This window comes from Clarias gariepinus, chromosome 4 (assembly GCF_024256425.1).
Source record: "Clarias gariepinus isolate MV-2021 ecotype Netherlands chromosome 4, CGAR_prim_01v2, whole genome shotgun sequence".
NCBI classification, from domain to species: domain Eukaryota; kingdom Metazoa; phylum Chordata; class Actinopteri; order Siluriformes; family Clariidae; genus Clarias; species Clarias gariepinus.
The window spans coordinates 15,985,754-16,002,454 of NC_071103.1; the positions used below are offsets into that span (position 1 = coordinate 15,985,754).

The 16,701-nt window shown below is 39.2% G+C and overlaps 1 protein-coding gene and 1 long non-coding RNA gene across 2 annotated transcripts; one reads left to right on the top strand and one right to left on the bottom strand.

The window, feature by feature from the left end:
* The first annotated feature begins 48 nt into the window (after positions 1-48).
* Positions 49-16,026, top strand: hacl1 (2-hydroxyacyl-CoA lyase 1). Its single transcript, XM_053495401.1, has 17 exons — positions 49-152; positions 3,243-3,347; positions 3,961-4,001; positions 4,104-4,184; positions 4,275-4,347; positions 4,760-4,837; positions 9,206-9,300; positions 9,520-9,632; positions 9,747-9,882; positions 10,010-10,115; positions 10,460-10,543; positions 11,623-11,724; positions 11,816-11,970; positions 12,309-12,467; positions 13,382-13,489; positions 14,998-15,184; positions 15,646-16,026. The coding sequence occupies exons 1-17, from the start codon at positions 102-104 to the stop codon at positions 15,676-15,678; spliced, it is 1,707 nt and encodes a 568-aa protein (XP_053351376.1). The 5' UTR covers positions 49-101; the 3' UTR covers positions 15,679-16,026.
* On the bottom strand, positions 8,109-9,073 carry LOC128520942 (uncharacterized). Its single transcript, XR_008357969.1, has 3 exons — positions 8,978-9,073; positions 8,693-8,860; positions 8,109-8,169 (listed from the first exon to the last, which is right to left on the bottom strand). It is a non-coding gene; the product is annotated as an uncharacterized LOC128520942 (long non-coding RNA).
* Positions 16,027-16,701: the final 675 nt, after the last annotated feature.

Below are 16,701 nucleotides of genomic sequence, written 5' to 3' on the forward strand. Positions count from 1 at the left end.
GGAACGAACGGGACTGCGCATGTGCGCAGCATTGATCAGCCCGAATGCACCCTCGTGCTGCACTTTGGTCGCGCTGCTGTGATTCTGCGTCCACTGAAGTTATGGAGGAACTCACAGGAGCTCAGCTTATTGCTGAAGCACTGAAGGCTCAGGTAAGTGTAGTAATGCTGAAGGTATATTATTTGGAATGCAGCAAAGCTACAGAACCTCTGAAACGTTCAGTTACTTAAATGAAGTAACGTGAGTATATGGTTGTTTCCCAGCAACACAGCGGCTAAAACAAACGCTTTATAACGAACACACGTTTAAAGGTGCAATAGGCAATAATTGTATTTCTTACGAGTACAAACAAGGCGGTAAATTATACAGAAAATATTTTTAAATTCGTTTAAATTAGCCATTGTCTCAGAACAAGTGCATTAGCTGAAAAAAAAAAACGAGCTGAAGGGCTGTTTGTGTTTGGGTTGTCCTTTTGTCAATCATTTTTAGACACGCCCCATCACAGCCTCATAAATCACCATCAGTCGTTACTTGGCTTTCAGGAAGCAGAATGCCCACGTGCGCATGACGGTGACGTCACGATCGTCCTGGTTAAGGCCAACAGTTAGCATGTTAACTCCTGGAAGTATTGGGGGCGGGGCTTTGTGTACATCTGTTTAACTATTTTATACCTGAAACATTCTGTGTTAACTCGGGATGCATTAAGCCACATGTTTCATTGGACCGTGACATTAGGGTGGAAATAACCTACCGATACGATATTATCACGATGTCTAGGTGCTGATTCAATTAATATTGCTATTCTGTAAATATAATTGTTTTCTAAATACCCTGATTCTATATAAAAAAAAAATTTCAGATTTTGTTACCATTTTAAGACCCTGAAAAAAGTTCAGTCATAATTCAAACGTTTTATACCTTAGCTTAATTCAACAGCTTCACAACTGAATTAAACATAAGTAATTAAATGTAGCCCTTATAGCTTAGGTTTCTCACCTAAAAACCATGTTTAAACAATTTAAACAATACTTCATTGATTTAAATCCAAGAGTATGACTTCAAACGCTTCCAGGGTCTAAATACTCATGCAGCTGTGCATGCAGCTTCTAACACAGTCAATGTGTGTAATGAATGAGTTTGAGATTAATTCACTGGCAGAGTTTAGAGAAAAAAGCTGATTGGATGGTTTTCTGATAATATAATTCAATAATAACTTGGCACAGATGCGGTTTTTTTCCGAGGTCATGTCCGATCAAACTGAAAACCAGCCAGTTCCGGTCACTGGCTGATCAACTAGGGGCAATTTAGTCAGCAGTCCTCTAGGCATATTTTTGCAAGGTGAGAGAAAACTGGAGACCTAGATCAAACCTAGGGACCGTGGAACTGTGAGGTACTTTGCCACATTGCAAAGCCCAACAAAGCAAGGGACAATGTGGCAGCTCTCTTATTGTTAAACTCTTAATATTTATACTACTATGTTCCACTAAGGGCCACTCAATACAATAGCAGGAAAGCTGGTCAGAGTTGATGGAAAGATGGATGGAGCCAAATACAGGACAATCTCTAAAGATAACATGTTAGCGTTTGCAAAAGGCAGAGGTTCACCTCCCAGCAGGACAATGATCGTAAACATACATCCAGGACTTCAGTGGAATAGTTTATATTAAAGCATATTCATGTGTTCGAATGGCCAGTCAGCACCCAGACCTAAATCCAATTGAGACTCTGTGTCAAGACTTGAAAATTGTTGTTCACAGATGCTCTCCATCCGATCTGATTGAGCTTGAGGTATTGTGCAAAGCTGGTAGAGACATACCCCAAAAGACTTGCAGCTATATTTGCAGCAAAATGTGGTTTTACAAAGGCCTTACAGGGCCTGAACACAAATGCATGCCACACTTTTCAGATATTTATTAGTTAAAAAAAAAAAAATGAGAACCATTTTAACATTTTCATTCCACTTCACAATTATGTTCCACTTTGTGTTGGTCTATCACATAAAGTCTCAATTAAATCCATTTTCCAATTGTGGTTGTAACGTGACAAAATGTAGAAAAGTCTAAGGGGTATAAATTTTGCAAGGCACTGTATAAATTAAAAATAAATAAAAATGAATAATGAATGAATTATAAATGAATTTGGATTCAGTGTGACGATTAATAAATCATCACACCAAAGAATCACAATACATGACTGAATCAATTCTTATTTAAAATTTAGTAGTAGGACTATAATGCAAATGCTATGATTACAAAATGGGAAAATGTTTAACCAGCAGTAATCAGTTAAATGATATCAAGTCTTCAGACTTAAACTTTCCATGTTCACTTGTGCTTCTGCACAACCCGAGGCATATTAATTGCACAGCAGCTAATATTAATGAGTTAATTGACCTGATGCTTGCCAGGTTATTCATATAATCTGAATTGAAAAAGTCCCACTACCTCATCATTAGACATTAGCCTTTAAGTACCGCTGGAAGTCATATGCATTTAATCAAATGAACAAGCTTCTTGAAAATAATGGTTTTGGCTGCCTGAACAGTCTGTCAGGATGGTGGTACTTGTTCAGTTAACTGGGGATTTTTACATCTTTTCTGATTTGAGTTAAGCCTATATTTGTCACATATACATTACCAGACAAAGAAATTCTTCTTTCGCATATTCCAGCGTAACTGGGGTCACATCGCGGCATCAGCTATGATACAGCTCTCTGGAGCTGATAGGGTTAAGGGCCTTCCCCAGGAATGAGCAGATATGGGTAAGGGCCTTGCCCAACAATGGCAACCTGGTTGAGCTGGTTGATTTAATAACTGGTTGATCCAAGGGTCTTAACCCTTGGAGCTACCACTAGCCTTCGATCCACTTTAGAGTTAACTGCCCAAATCATGGTTAAGCTTGCAGAGAGACTTAGCTGTATGTACATCATATAAGGGCATTATATGTAAAAAGAAAATAAAAAGCATTGGTGCATCCCTGCAATTTTAATCTCCATTCTGTCAATACTCGCAGCACATTTCTCTGTTCTGCATCTAATTATTAACCTGTTATAATAGTTATGACCTGCTTATTTAATTTCAGCAAACAATAGCAGTGATGATGGACATATGGCACAGACATTACTGTGTTTGAGATTGTTTAGATTCTAAACACTGATTCTGTTAAAACACTTCTGCCTGTATCTCTGCATTTATTTTCTACATATTCTAATATGTTCTTCTAATGTGATTGGCACCTCTGCAGAATGTGGAATACATGTTTGGCATCGTTGGCGTTCCCATCATTGAGGTTGCTATGGCAGCCCAGGCTGCTGGCATCAAGTATGTGGGCATGCGCAATGAACAAGCGGTAAGAGCACAGCCTGGGATCAAAAACCAACACCATGCATTATGAAGCAGATAACAAGTAACTGTTTTTTCTAACTACTACTAAGTATCATGTAGAGTACATGATGAAATAAAACACATCTTAAAGTTTCTATTCTATAATTAATTCTGCCTCTTTAGTTTGTTGCTTTTGCACTTACTTAAGTAATCAAATTAGATTTTAATATGTCCATTTTAATTATCACATAGACCTGTTTAGCATTTTACAGATTCAGGTCAGGTTTTCTTACAGAAAAAGAGGACGTGTGACAGTTTACCTCTCCAGAAAAACTGTGGCAGATTATCCAAGATACTTAGAAGAATATACTCTTTAAATTACAAACAAACAAACAAACAAACAAATAAATAAATATATACAAAAAAATCGAGGCTACTGATGCATTTTTAAAAGCAGGATTGTTGTTTTTATTGAATTTTGTTGGTTTAGTGCTGTTTACTGATTTTATTGTATAAAATATTTAATTTCATATATTTTTGAAGGCACCTTATTTTTACAGCATTTCTTACACACACCTGGCTAAGCCTATTGCACAGGGCCGTATATTTTATTTAATACACAACTCTGTTTACGACAGGCCTGCTATGCTGCTTCCGCAATCGGATATTTAACAGGACGGTATGTATTGCCCTTTATTAATATCCCATCTACTGTAAGTGCATTTGCTTTTTGTTGTCACTAAATTTTACTCTTTCACTGCTCTTTGTCACCCTGTCACAGTCCAGCAGTGTGTCTCGTGGTGTCTGGACCTGGACTGATCCATGCACTTGGTGGAATGGCCAATGCTAACATAAACTGCTGGTAATGAGTTTGATTGATCATCAAATGTGTGCTTTTATGAACTTCATGTAGTAAATCTATTATTTATTTATTTATTTATTTTAAATCCAGGCCTGTGATAGTCATTGGAGGCTCCTCAGATCAGAATCAGGAAACAACAGGAGCATTTCAAGAATTTCCACAGGTATGCATTATATTTTCGGTTCGCCCATCTTTCCTTCTATTCCTCTGTCCCTCCCTTATTAGCACAATATCTCAAGAATACTTGAAGGATTTAGACGGAGTTCAGAGTAATCGACAAAATAATTAATTAGATTTTGGAATTGATCCAAATTGTTTCATGGTAACAGCAAGGTCCAATAGTTGTTCTTGTTCCAGTTTTTTTTTTTCTTCAAGTGTACTTCTAGCATATAAATTAGTAACAAGAGGGACTGGATTTTTGTGTGTGTGTGTGGGGGGGGCGGGGGCTGGGCACCCTGATCTTCCCAGTTGTTGTTGGAATGTTTTTCTTATTTTTTCTTTTTTTGTATATATTGCACTTATTATATTAAATAATGTGGACATTAAACTGATTTTTTTTCTCTTACCTCAATCAGGTAGAAGCCTGTCGCCTTTACAGCAAGTTTTCTGCTCGACCAGGGAGCCTGGTTATGATACCAGCAGTAGTTGAAAAGGTGAAGCTAGTTTATATCTTTCTTTTATTACGCATGTGGTTTCTGATTCCTGTTCCTTTAGATACAGTAAATTAGGGCTGCAACTAACGATTATTTTGATAATCGATTAGTTGGGCGATTATGTTTTCGATTAATCGATTAGTCGGATAAAACCTGACTGCTTCTTACATTTGATATTTTGCTTATAACTATAAAAAAACATAAATCAGGGTATTATTTATGCATAAAAATAAACTTTTAAAAAGGCAAAAGCCACATATAGAGTTTAATAATCTTTAATTTTGACATTTTAAACCTTAAATAAAATGTAGTATATAATATATACAGTTTATATATATATATATATATATATATATATATATATATATATATATATATATATAATATTTATACACACACACACAAACACACAGTGTATATATATATATATATATATATAGATATAAACAGCTAAAATAATGTAATTTTTTAGCTGTAAATTTTGTATAATGAAATGATGTATGCATAAGTAAAACCACAGTAAATTACAAGTTAACTTTGTAGTGGACTATAAAAAAAACTGTTAAATTGCAAAAAGCTAATAGTCACAAATATACTATTATTTGTATTCGCTAAAAACCACAACAATCAATATATTCTCCTGTTATTCGCACCGTGTAATTTAAGCTCATCTAAAATAGCCCCATTTAACTACTCACTATTGCTCATGAGGTGATTGCGCAATGTGATGCAAGCGAGTAGCCCGTGAACAGATCTAGCGCGACTGTCCCGAAGTTAGCAAACAGTTTAAACAAAAGCACTTAAACTATACAACTTTTACACGATGAAGAATTTTTTACCGACCCTGCTGACGTTTCGCCATTCGTAACACCAACATGTTTTCTTTTTAAGTGTTCGTGCATGACATGCCATGTAAGCTCGGTCTTGCCTAGCGTGTAGGTTACCGTCCTCTTAGAGGCGTAAATTGCTATCAAACCTTGGAGGACTCGGGGCGCGCGCTTTTTCCTGCAGACGCTTCTGTACCCTCCATTGCGCGAGCGGCTGTGTATCTGTTTGTATTTGTGCATCTTGTGGTCGCGCTCCTCAGTGACGTGAGCAGCCCAACTAATCGATAACGGCATTCGTTGACAAGAATTTCATTATCGATAATTATCGATTTTATCGATTAGTTGTTTACATTTACATTTAGGCATTTGGCAGACGCTCTTATCCAGAGTGACTTACAAAAAGTGCTTTAATGTTTACAACATTGGATACATACTTACACTGGGTTAACTAGGTTAATAACTAAGTACCATTAGTCCAACACAACTGAGTTTTTTTTTTTTTTTTTCGGGGGGGGGGGGGTTAGTCCAAGTACTGGAGAAACAGATGCGTCTTGAGTCGTCGTTTAAAGATAGTCAAAGTCTCTGATGTACGGACATCTAGAGGAAGTTCATTCCACCATCTAGGTGCCAGAACAGAAAAGAGCCTGGATGAATGCCGCCCTCGATCCCTGAGAGATGGTGGGATGAGGCGAGCAGTGCTGGAGGATCGGAGGCAACGTGGTGCAGTGCGTGGTGTAATTAGCGCAGAGAGGTAAGTGGGTGCTGGGCCATTTTTGGCTTTGTAGGCAAGCATCAGTGTTTTGAATTTGATGCGGGCAGCTACAGGAAGCCAGTGCAGGGAGCGGAGGAGTGGGGTGGTGTGGGAGAACTTGGGAAGGTTAAAAACGAGTCGTGCTGCTGCATTCTGGATCAGTTGCAGAGAACGAATCGTGGACAGAGGCAGGCCTGCCAGGAGTGAGTTGCAGTAGTCCAGTCTTGAAATAACAAGGGACTGAACAAGCACCTGAGTAGCCTGTGAAGAAAGAAATGGGCGAATTCTTCTGATATTGTAAAGAAGAAATCGACAAGAGCGAGTAAGGTTAGCGATGTGTGGGGAAAATGACAGATGATTGTCCACGGTTACCCCAAGATTGCGGGCGGTGGTTGAGGGAGTGATTTGGTTGTTGTCCATGGATATCACAAGGTCTTGACCTGGAGATGAGTCACAAGGGATAAACAACAGTTCGGTTTTACTGAGATTGAGCTTCAGCTGATGAGCAGCCATCCAAAATGAGATGTCTGCCAGACATGCTGAGATCCGGGTGGAAACCTGAGTGTCAGAGGGAGGAAAGGAGAGGACAAGTTGGGTGTCGTCTGCATAACAGTGGTATGAGAATCCATGCGATGATATGACCTTACCAAGAGACCGGGTATAGAGGGAGAACAGAAGAGGACCAAGTACTGAGCCCTGCGGGACACCAGTAGAGAGTCTACGTGGGGCAGATGTAGATCCCCTCCATGTTACCTCATATGACCTATCTTTAAGGTAAGAAGCAAACCATTGCCACGCTGTTCCACAAATTCCAAGGCTTGTAAGAATAGATAATAGAATCTTGTGGTTCACGGTGTCAAATGCAGCTGACAGGTCCAGGAGGATGAGGACAGATGAAAGTTTAGCAGATCTAGCAGCATGGAGCTTCTCAGTGACTGACAGAAGGGCAGTCTCTGTGGAATGTGCCACTTTGAATCCAGATTGGTTTGGGTCATTAAGGTTGTTCTGTGAGAGATAAAGAGACATTTGATTATAAACCGTTCTTTCAAGAATTTTGGAAATAAAAGAGAGCAGTGATACCGGGCGATAGTTGTTAACTTCTGATGGGTCCAGGCAGGGTTTCTTGAGGATGGGAATAACCCTCGCCTTCTTAAAAGCGGCAGGAACATGACCAGATGATATGGATTGGTTGATGATGGCTGTGGTGAAGGGAAGGAGGTCTCGTGAGATGGCCTGGAGCATTGTGGAAGGGATTGGGTCTAATGAACAGGTGGTGGGGTTAGATGACGAGATGATCTGTTGAATCTCGTCAGATGACAAGTTGGAAAATTCTGCTAAAGGAGGGAAGGAAAGGTCCTGAGGTTCTGCCGTAGGACTTTGGTTGAGAGCGAAGGACTGGCGGATTGCTACAATCTTCCCATCGTAGAATGTGGCAAAATCGTCAGCAGTCAGAGAGGAAGGGGCAGGAGGAGTCGGTGGGTTGAGTAGTGAGGAGAAGATGTTGTGGAGTTTGCCAGGATCATGTGCAGACGCTTCCAACTTTTGTCTGAAGAAGGTAGTTTTGGCAGAAGTCACATCACATGAGAATTTGGAAAGAAGAGTCTGGTAAGAGATGAGATCTGCATCAAGCTGTGATTTCTTCCATCTTCTCTCCGCAGTTCTTAATTCTCTCCTGTTGTTGTGCAGTACATCAGATAGCCAAGGAGCAGGACAAGATTTCTTCCTTGGTTTAGATGACAGCGGGCAAAGGAGATCTATGGATGAGGAGAGAGAGGAGAGGAAAGTTTCAGTCGCAGTCTCTAGTGGTAAAGAGGAGAAGGAGTCTGGGTCTGGGAGGAATGATAGGGTGTATGAAGACACAGAGGAAGGGGAGACAGAGTGAAGGTTTTTGCGGGTAAAAGAGACATTTTGGTGGTTAGGTTTACATAGAATGGGAAGGGTTATAGTGAAGGATACCAGGTAATGATCAGATTTATGAAGAGGAATAGTAGTGATATCTGTGACTGGGGAAGGGCGGCAGAAAACAAGGTCGAGAGAATTTCCTGCCTTGTGTGTAGGAGGGCAGCTGTTTAGGGTTAAAGAGAAGGAGTTAAGGAGAGGGAGAAGGAAAGAGGATTGGAGTTTATCAGATGGAAGGTTGAAATCTCCTAGAACAGTGAGAGGAGTGTTAGCAGAAGGAAAAAGACTAAGAAGTATGTCCATTTCATCTAGAAAGTTTCCTAGAGAGCCAGGAGGACGGTAAATAACCAAGATGTGGAGGTTAATTGGAGAGGTTACCTTAACTGCATGAAATTCAAATGATGAAAAACTGAGATGAGACAGGGTGATGGGCGAGAAGGACCACCTCTTGGACAACAGGAGACCCGTACCACCACCTCTGCCAGTTTCTCGTGGAGTGTGAGAGAATACATAGGCAGAGGATAGGGCAGCCGGTGTAGCTGAGTTCTGAGGAGATATCCAGGTCTCAGTTAGTGCCAGAAAGTCAAAAGAGTAATGAGTAGCTAGGGCAGAGATAAAGTCTGCTTTATTTACAGCAGATTGGCAGTTCCAGAGCCCACCTACCACCAGTGCAGGACAATGAGACAGTACTGGAGGGTAGATGAGGTTTCTGGGAGATCTGCCTCTGCTGTGTGAGTAAAAGCATCTTGGTCTGTGAGAACTGACAGAGATAGGTTGAAGACACATGCTAGACTGAGGTAACTGTCTATAAAAACTTGTAACTACTTGGCAAACAAGAGTTTAGCAGTTGTTGCAGCCCTACAGTAAATATTTACTCTGTTCTGTCCCCAGGCAGTAAGGAGCAGTATTTACGGTCGTCCAGGAGCATGCTACATAGACATCCCTGGTAACATGGTGAATGCAAGAGTGGACCGGAAAACTGTCAGGTGATTCCAATGGTGTCTTATTTTCACCTACAGTTCCAATTTTTTATATTCATTTTGATACCTCAGTTCGTGCACATGATTGAATTACCCTAGTATGTAAACGGTGGCATCCTGTCCAGGATGTACTACTGCCTGTAAAGCAGTTGCTTAACTACTTTACACTGAAGTCAATCAGCCAGGTGATATCTTACTTTTGCTCCTGTGGCTGTGTAACTACAGGTTTCCATCATGTTGTCCTCCTCCTCCAGTGAGCCTGGCCAGTGATCGTGCGATCTCCAAAGCAGTTACGGTGCTCAAACAGGCCAAGAGACCACTGCTAATAATTGGGAAAGGTGAAAAATGAAGCAATATGTTTCCTCCTTTATTGTACAGTGCATTTTTTTCCTGGTTAACTGTGTGCAGTACTTTATATACACATGTGAATAAGTGTGTGTTCCCTAGTATAGGCGCAGCATACGGCCGGGCGGAAAATGAAATTAAAGAGCTAGTGGAGTTAAGTGGGTTGCCCTTCCTGCCTACTCCGATGGGAAAAGGAGTACTTCCTGATGACCATCCCAACTGTGTGGCTGCTGCCCGCTCCAGGTGTGGTCCACTTCCACTTTAAACATAATACATTTCCGACTAAATATTTTAGTTCTGTGATTAAATAGTGTTTGTGAATAATCAGTGTAAACCTTGGGGGGGAAAAACAACTGTGTCTGTGTTCTAGAGCTCTGCTTCAGGCAGATGTGGTAGTGCTGCTGGGTGCCAGACTGAACTGGATCCTGCACTTCGGCTTCCCTCCGAGATTTAGCCCTGATGTGAAACTTATTCAGGTAGGTTAAGTGTAGGCGAACAAACCTCAGCAGCAAACCAGATCTACTTACTCAACTACATACCAGGGGTATAGATCAGATTCAGCTTTCCAAACCTGATATTTGTGTGTAATATCCCTCTATCCACCTTTATCCTCAATTCATCCCAATATATTCAGTCAGATATTTAGTCTAGTTTAAAGAAATTATCACATCCATACATACTGTATATTTAACCAGATTTAAACATCTCAATAAAAGATTAAAGTATATGAGTATATGTTTTGTTGTATTGAGCTACGTTATTCTGTAGTTTTTATTTTATAACTACACAAGATGTATATGCGCTGTCTTTCTCTTCCCAGGTGGATATATGTGCAGAGGAGCTAAGTAATAACGTGAGCGCTACAGTAGGACTGCTGGGAGATGTCAGGGCTGTAGTCAGCCAGGTATCCACAATACAGCATGTTTTTTCCTATATTAAATACAAATTCAAATTTTTATTTGTCACATAAACAACCATACACCCTATGATACGCAGTGCAATGCTTGTTTGTGACTTTGAAAAGAAAAAAGGAAGTAAGTAGTCATAAATGCTGAAAGAATAAAAAATCTTAAATCTTTTTTTTTACAATAAAATAAAATTAAGTAGAAGTAAGTAAAGTATGTAAAAAAAAAAAAGACTAAAAAAAAATTAAGAACTGTATAAATAAACTGTATTAAGTATGGAATGTGCAGGCAGCAGCAGTACGGTATGGGCATGGAGTGTGAAATAGAATGATGAGCCTTGGTGATATTGTCCATCTTTAAAGTGCAGTAGTGCAAACGTATCAGGATATCACTTTATACATTGCACATAAACCTTACAGTAAACTTTATCAGATGCTCAGCCACTGATAAATGTTTCTGAAAGTGTATCGGAGTGTAAAAAGGGGTTGCGGTCAGATATGAGCGTAAAATGTGAGTCAACATGTTATTAGAAAATGTTCGTATCACAAGCAGAACCTTAGGTACTTTTAGTACTGCACATCAAGAGGATTACAAACATTCTAACTCATTGTATTTTGACTTCACTGAATAGATTCAGGATTCTTAATTGTCACTATACAGTATTAGGCACAGCATAATTGGAGCAGTCCGTACAGTGCAAACTAAACTTTCAGTTTTAAGAATTTAAATCTATAACAGCTTGCCATATACTGTTTAAACATTCACACACACACACACACACACACACACACACACACACACACACACACACACACACTTGGTAATAATATACAATGCTACACTGTCAATCCTAACACTTTATTAGCATTACTTCAACTTTATTTTGCTCTAAACATATATTGACTTTACAGAAGTCATAGGTTGATGGGATTTTAAGTAGAGGCTTATCAGTGTTTTATTTCAGTACACTTCACAGGATAAGAAGACACTAAAAATGATGATTTAATCACAAACCTTTTAAAAGTTATATATAAATATAACATTTTTAATAAGCAACTTATCCTGAATTCACATCCAGCTGGTAGGAGCCTTAAGATCACAAACGTGGACATATCCAGGAGACACCGAGTGGTGGTCAAACTTGAAAGAAAAAATGGCATCTAATGCTAAGATAACGAAGGTAAGGGCCTGGCTTAATAATATAAATTGGGCATGGAAGAAGTTGATGATTAACATTTTACCCAAATTAAATGGACCTTTTTTATCTTTAGGCTCTTTCTCTTCAAAACACTCTGCCCATGAACTACTACATTGCGTTCCACCACATTGCTGAATTCCTACCCAAAGACTGCGTCATTGTCAGTGAAGGAGCCAACACTATGGACATTGGTCGCACCATGCTGCTCAACTACTTCCCCAGACATAGGTCTTACTCATCAGTCTTTTCCCAAAAAAAATGTAAATCAATACATGAATAAAAATAAAGTTTGGTTTGGTCAGTTTGCTCCAAAAATCATAAAGCCAACTGCATCTTTTCACAACTGCTCCTACCTGTAGCTAAAGACACAGAAGAAAGCACTAACTGCCCTCTTCCACAAGGATGCTGATTTGCTGGAGTCGTTCTGACTCAGCTGAAAACTTCACTGCTTAATGATTCATGATTTAATAAACCTTAAAATGTAAAAGAAATAAAGATTTTTTTAAGATAAACACTATGGTAAAACTTAATTTCCTATTAAGGTAATCTTGTGATCTCGTTCGCAGGCTCGATGCAGGGACATTCGGCACCATGGGAGTGGGACCTGGTTTCGCCATTGCAGCAGCAGTGCTAGAGCAGGCGCAGCACACGGGCAGAAGAGTGGTGTGTGTAGAGGGAGACAGTGCATTTGGCTTCTCAGCCATGGAGGTAGAGACCATGTGCAGGTAAAGCTAATGCTTTTAGCCTTTTAGTGGCCAGGGTTATAACTGGAGTGTGACTGTAGATGCATTTGTGGTCACAGCTGGGGTGCCAGCAACATTGTACACATATTGGCTGGGGGGGAGGGGGGGATATTATTCAGTTATGTATCGAATTCTTTGGTGTGGAGATTACTGTTTAGCCACAATGATTTCAAAATCTTTATTTTAATTTACATTTATATACGTTTGCATTTGAGGATGTAAAATCTTTTTCTCTATAATCCTACGGGTGGCACACTTAACTGTTCACACGCTTGCAGGCCGCACAGCATCCTGTCCAGGAGCAGCAAATTATTTGCCAAGTTTGTTTAGAATTCTTATGAAATCTTAAAAGAGAATATTTGGATATTAATAAAATCATGATGCTTATAGAATTGTAATTCAAGTTGAAATGACACATAGGTGTCATGATAATATTGTGTCGGTGATTCATGGTAAGTCGCATCCTTATACAGGCATGCTCTAATTTGTTTGCTTGAAAAGAGTTATAGATTTTTATTATTACAAGGGGCATTCAAGTTAAACCTGGACTTGTAATAAAATTTCTTTTGAATATCATTAAATCGGCGTAAAGCTGATTACAGAACAATTACAGAAGCTTTACTTGAGTAAGGGATGCATCTGTCGGTGAATGACTGTGGTTACAGTTCCTACAAACACCACTTGTACATTACAGAATAACGACTGGGAGTTATTGCCACATTCCCCACTAAAGTCCTGACCTCGCTCCAAGCCATTTTCACATGATCTATGGCCTGTTTCTGTTCCAATATAAATATTGCAGCTGGATTCTGTTTTGTTTTGTTCTGTTCTATTGTTGTGCATTTTTCTCCTACTACTTCTACTACAAAGTATAAAATTGTGTGTCTTTTAAACAGGTACAAGCTGCCAGTCATCATCATTGTCATCAACAACAATGGCATATATAGTGGTGTAAATACAGAGACATGGAGGGAAATGGAGAAGATGGGAGACATGACGACCATGTGAGTCCTACATCTCTTCTCTCACACCCTGACAGGCTAATAGCAAAACTACTGATGGGGCAAGAGTCAGGTATGGGATGGTGGTCTGAAACCACTGTTCAAATCTAGAGACACATAAGGGTTATTCGCAAACATGCCAAATACCCCAAATGTAAAGACTTGATTTACTATAGTACCTGCCCTTTGCTGTCTGAAATGACAAGATAAGACAAGAGAAAATTTTTATTTCTGCTGCAACAACAACCAACTACTGTGACTAGATATGATGTTGTGTGAGAGAACTAGTGAGGGTCTAAACTAATTAAACAACCACATTCTGAATGTTCTGTAGAAGGGTTTTAAGAAGAGACGTTGTGTAACCTAGTCTAGAAATAACTTGTTAAAGAAGTTGTGTATGTTCAATAAGTATTATGAGTGTAATTAATGCAGTCTTAATATTTAAAGACATTCTTGAGGACACTCATTAGCTGTGTGGGCAGTGATGAGGTTGATTGTGATTTACGTGCAGCAGAAGGGAGATCTCAGCTTTATCTAGTCTTTATTTGCAGTTTAAATTATAGCACTACCAAGCAGTTTTTTTTCCTCCTCCGTTATATGTCTTAGTTGTACGAGCGTTCGAATAAAAGCTACAGTTACACTACCTGACTAAAAAAAGTCACCATTTTGATCTAAGTAAGTAAATATTTTAGAGTTGATCAGGTTTCAGCAATAAAATGAAGTCACCTGATTACCTAAATGTACTGAATGACCAGGTTACACTTTCCTAATGACATAGTTACATTCCAGGACCTAAATTGGAGAATCATTTTCACATATAAAATGGCCACCACGGAGTCCTGACCTTAACCCCATTCAAAGACAGTTCAGTGAATTTGAGATTGTGTGACTCTTTTTGGCCAGGCAGTATACATGAGACAGATGTTAAATGAGTTATTTAGACCAGCAACTGAACTGACCACTTGGGCAATCCACTAGTCATTACATGAGTTATTGATTGACATCCCTATTTTAGTCATAGTAAAATTGAGAATCTGGAAATTTAGGGTTGAAGACGGCAGACGAGATGAGAACAGAAGACTTTATTTTGTCCGGGTTTGTGATTGCTAGGAGGCATGTTTGCGTAGGCCTTGTACCCTGACTGGATATTAACCAGGAAGTCATTTTATTGAAGATATAAAGACGGATTCCTGTCACATTGCAGTGGAAAGAGGATAACTGGTCTGTTTGAGGGGTTAAGTGTGAGGAGGTGTGACTTAAGCTGACTTAACTGATGGGGATGCATGTGTGCAAACATGCAAACAAAGTTCAGTTTCGTAACAAGAAGTGTTTAATGTTAAATGTTTTATTAACACATTTATAGTCTACTAAGAACACATAATGATTCATATGATTTGAAGTTTCAGTTCTAGTTTAGTACTTCATGTTGTGGGATGCCTTAGGATGTGACCCCAAACTCACTCTCATCCCAGGATGTGTTAAGTATTGTCATGCATGTATGTGTGTTTCAGAGCCCCTCCAGTGTCCCTCCTTCCTGAGGCACATTATGAGCAGGTAATGAGTGCGTTCGGGGGTCGCGGCTACCTGGTCAGGACAGTAGAGGAACTACGCACAGCCCTGCAGCAGAGCTTAAGTGATGCGGCCACCCCAAGCTTAATTAACGTGCTGATAGACCCAACCTCGGACCGAAAGCAACAGGTAGCCCTCTATACCACCCTAGCACATGTGTAAAAAAACAAACAAAAAAAAAACACTTATTTAACACACATTCTAAATGTGGAATTATAACCTCATGCTATTCCTTGTGGAGGTTTTTATAGAATTAAAGATTGTGTCACTCTAAACCAAAACGCAGCACACTATGAGATATTTGAGAGGATGTTAAACTTGAAGATAGTTTCGGTTTCTAACTTTTGAATAAATATAGCTAGAATTTCATGCTGTGGGTTATATTCAGCTTTTAGGTGTACACCTTTAGTTACCGTCCACATGTCTGCATATCAGCAGTAAGGAGTCAGTAGGACAAATAATAATTTAAGTGTATTACTCCAAAGAAATGAAGCTGACCGACTCAGTCTGAGCACACAGGAGCAAGCTGCACCTTTCCTTCCTGGTTAATCTGCCCCTAACTCACTTTGTGTTTGTCTCTGTTTGTTAAGGAGTTTCCCTGGCTGACTCGCTCCAACCTGTAGGAGAGGAAGAAGAGGATTTCAGCTGGAATCTCTTCAACCTGTTTTCTATGAGACAATAGCTGGCTCTCTCCTGACTAATGGCTAATGACAGATAAAGGCAAATGCCTTGCAGTGATCTTTTATGATGATGATAATGAAAATCACAAAATGTATTCTAATGTCCAGTAGCAGTGTTGGATGCTGATTCAACAGTGCTCCTCTAAATGCAGACAGCAGAACGATCCAATGCTGCACCTTCTGTTTTCCTATGCAGGGTTTATGGACAGTTTCCTGATACTTTCCAGACAACATGTATCACCAGATATTTCCTAATATATCTTTTTTTTCATTCACAAGTCTGACCTGTGATTAACCTGTGATTATTGATTTATTGATTAGTTCGCTCTTTATGCAACATAGAAAAGCAACAATTGACTCAGCTAAGATTATTTTTAAAACTGTGAATGTCCAGACACAGCTATTCTTTTATGATGTTTAAACACCAGATTTATCCTATGAAGCACTTATGCATTATCTTCTGATGCCCCTGTTTCCAGCAAGTGAAATGTTGTTGTTGTTTTTAACTTGGAAATTTATATTTGTTAGGAATGGGAGTCACCAGGGGCCTAGTGATACAGTTATATTACGATATGTAGGTGCTAATTCCATTTATGTTGTGATTTTGTTAATATCACAATTTTATAAAGCTCCTCATTCAATATTTTCTTACAATTCTGAAGAAACGTGCCTAATAGTTTGTTTCTACCACACAGCATGCTGTGTTGTGTGAATAGTTTAGAGAGCATCATCTGCAGAATTATAGAGGAACGACAACATTTTACCACTTCAAAGGCAAACATAAATTTCGGATTTACTTAAAAAAATAAATTTTGCAATAAGCCTTGCAATACATGAGTTGCCACACAAAAGAATCATGATGCATAACTGAATAATTTTCCCCCATCTCTAATATATAGTTCAGCCTTTAACCTTGCCTTGGTTTCTTTACAAAACTAGAAATAAAACAATTATGTTATAATTGCA

Coding starts and splice junctions, on each gene's coding strand:
- hacl1 (XM_053495401.1), top strand. CDS start 102: ATGGAGGAACTCACAGGAGCTCAGCTTATTGCTGAAGCACTGAAGGCT. Junction 3,348..3,960: donor GCATGCGCAATGAACAAGCG/GTAAGAGCACAG, acceptor TGTTTACGACAG/GCCTGCTATGCTGCTTCCGC. Junction 4,838..9,205: donor TACCAGCAGTAGTTGAAAAG/GTGAAGCTAGTT, acceptor TTCTGTCCCCAG/GCAGTAAGGAGCAGTATTTA.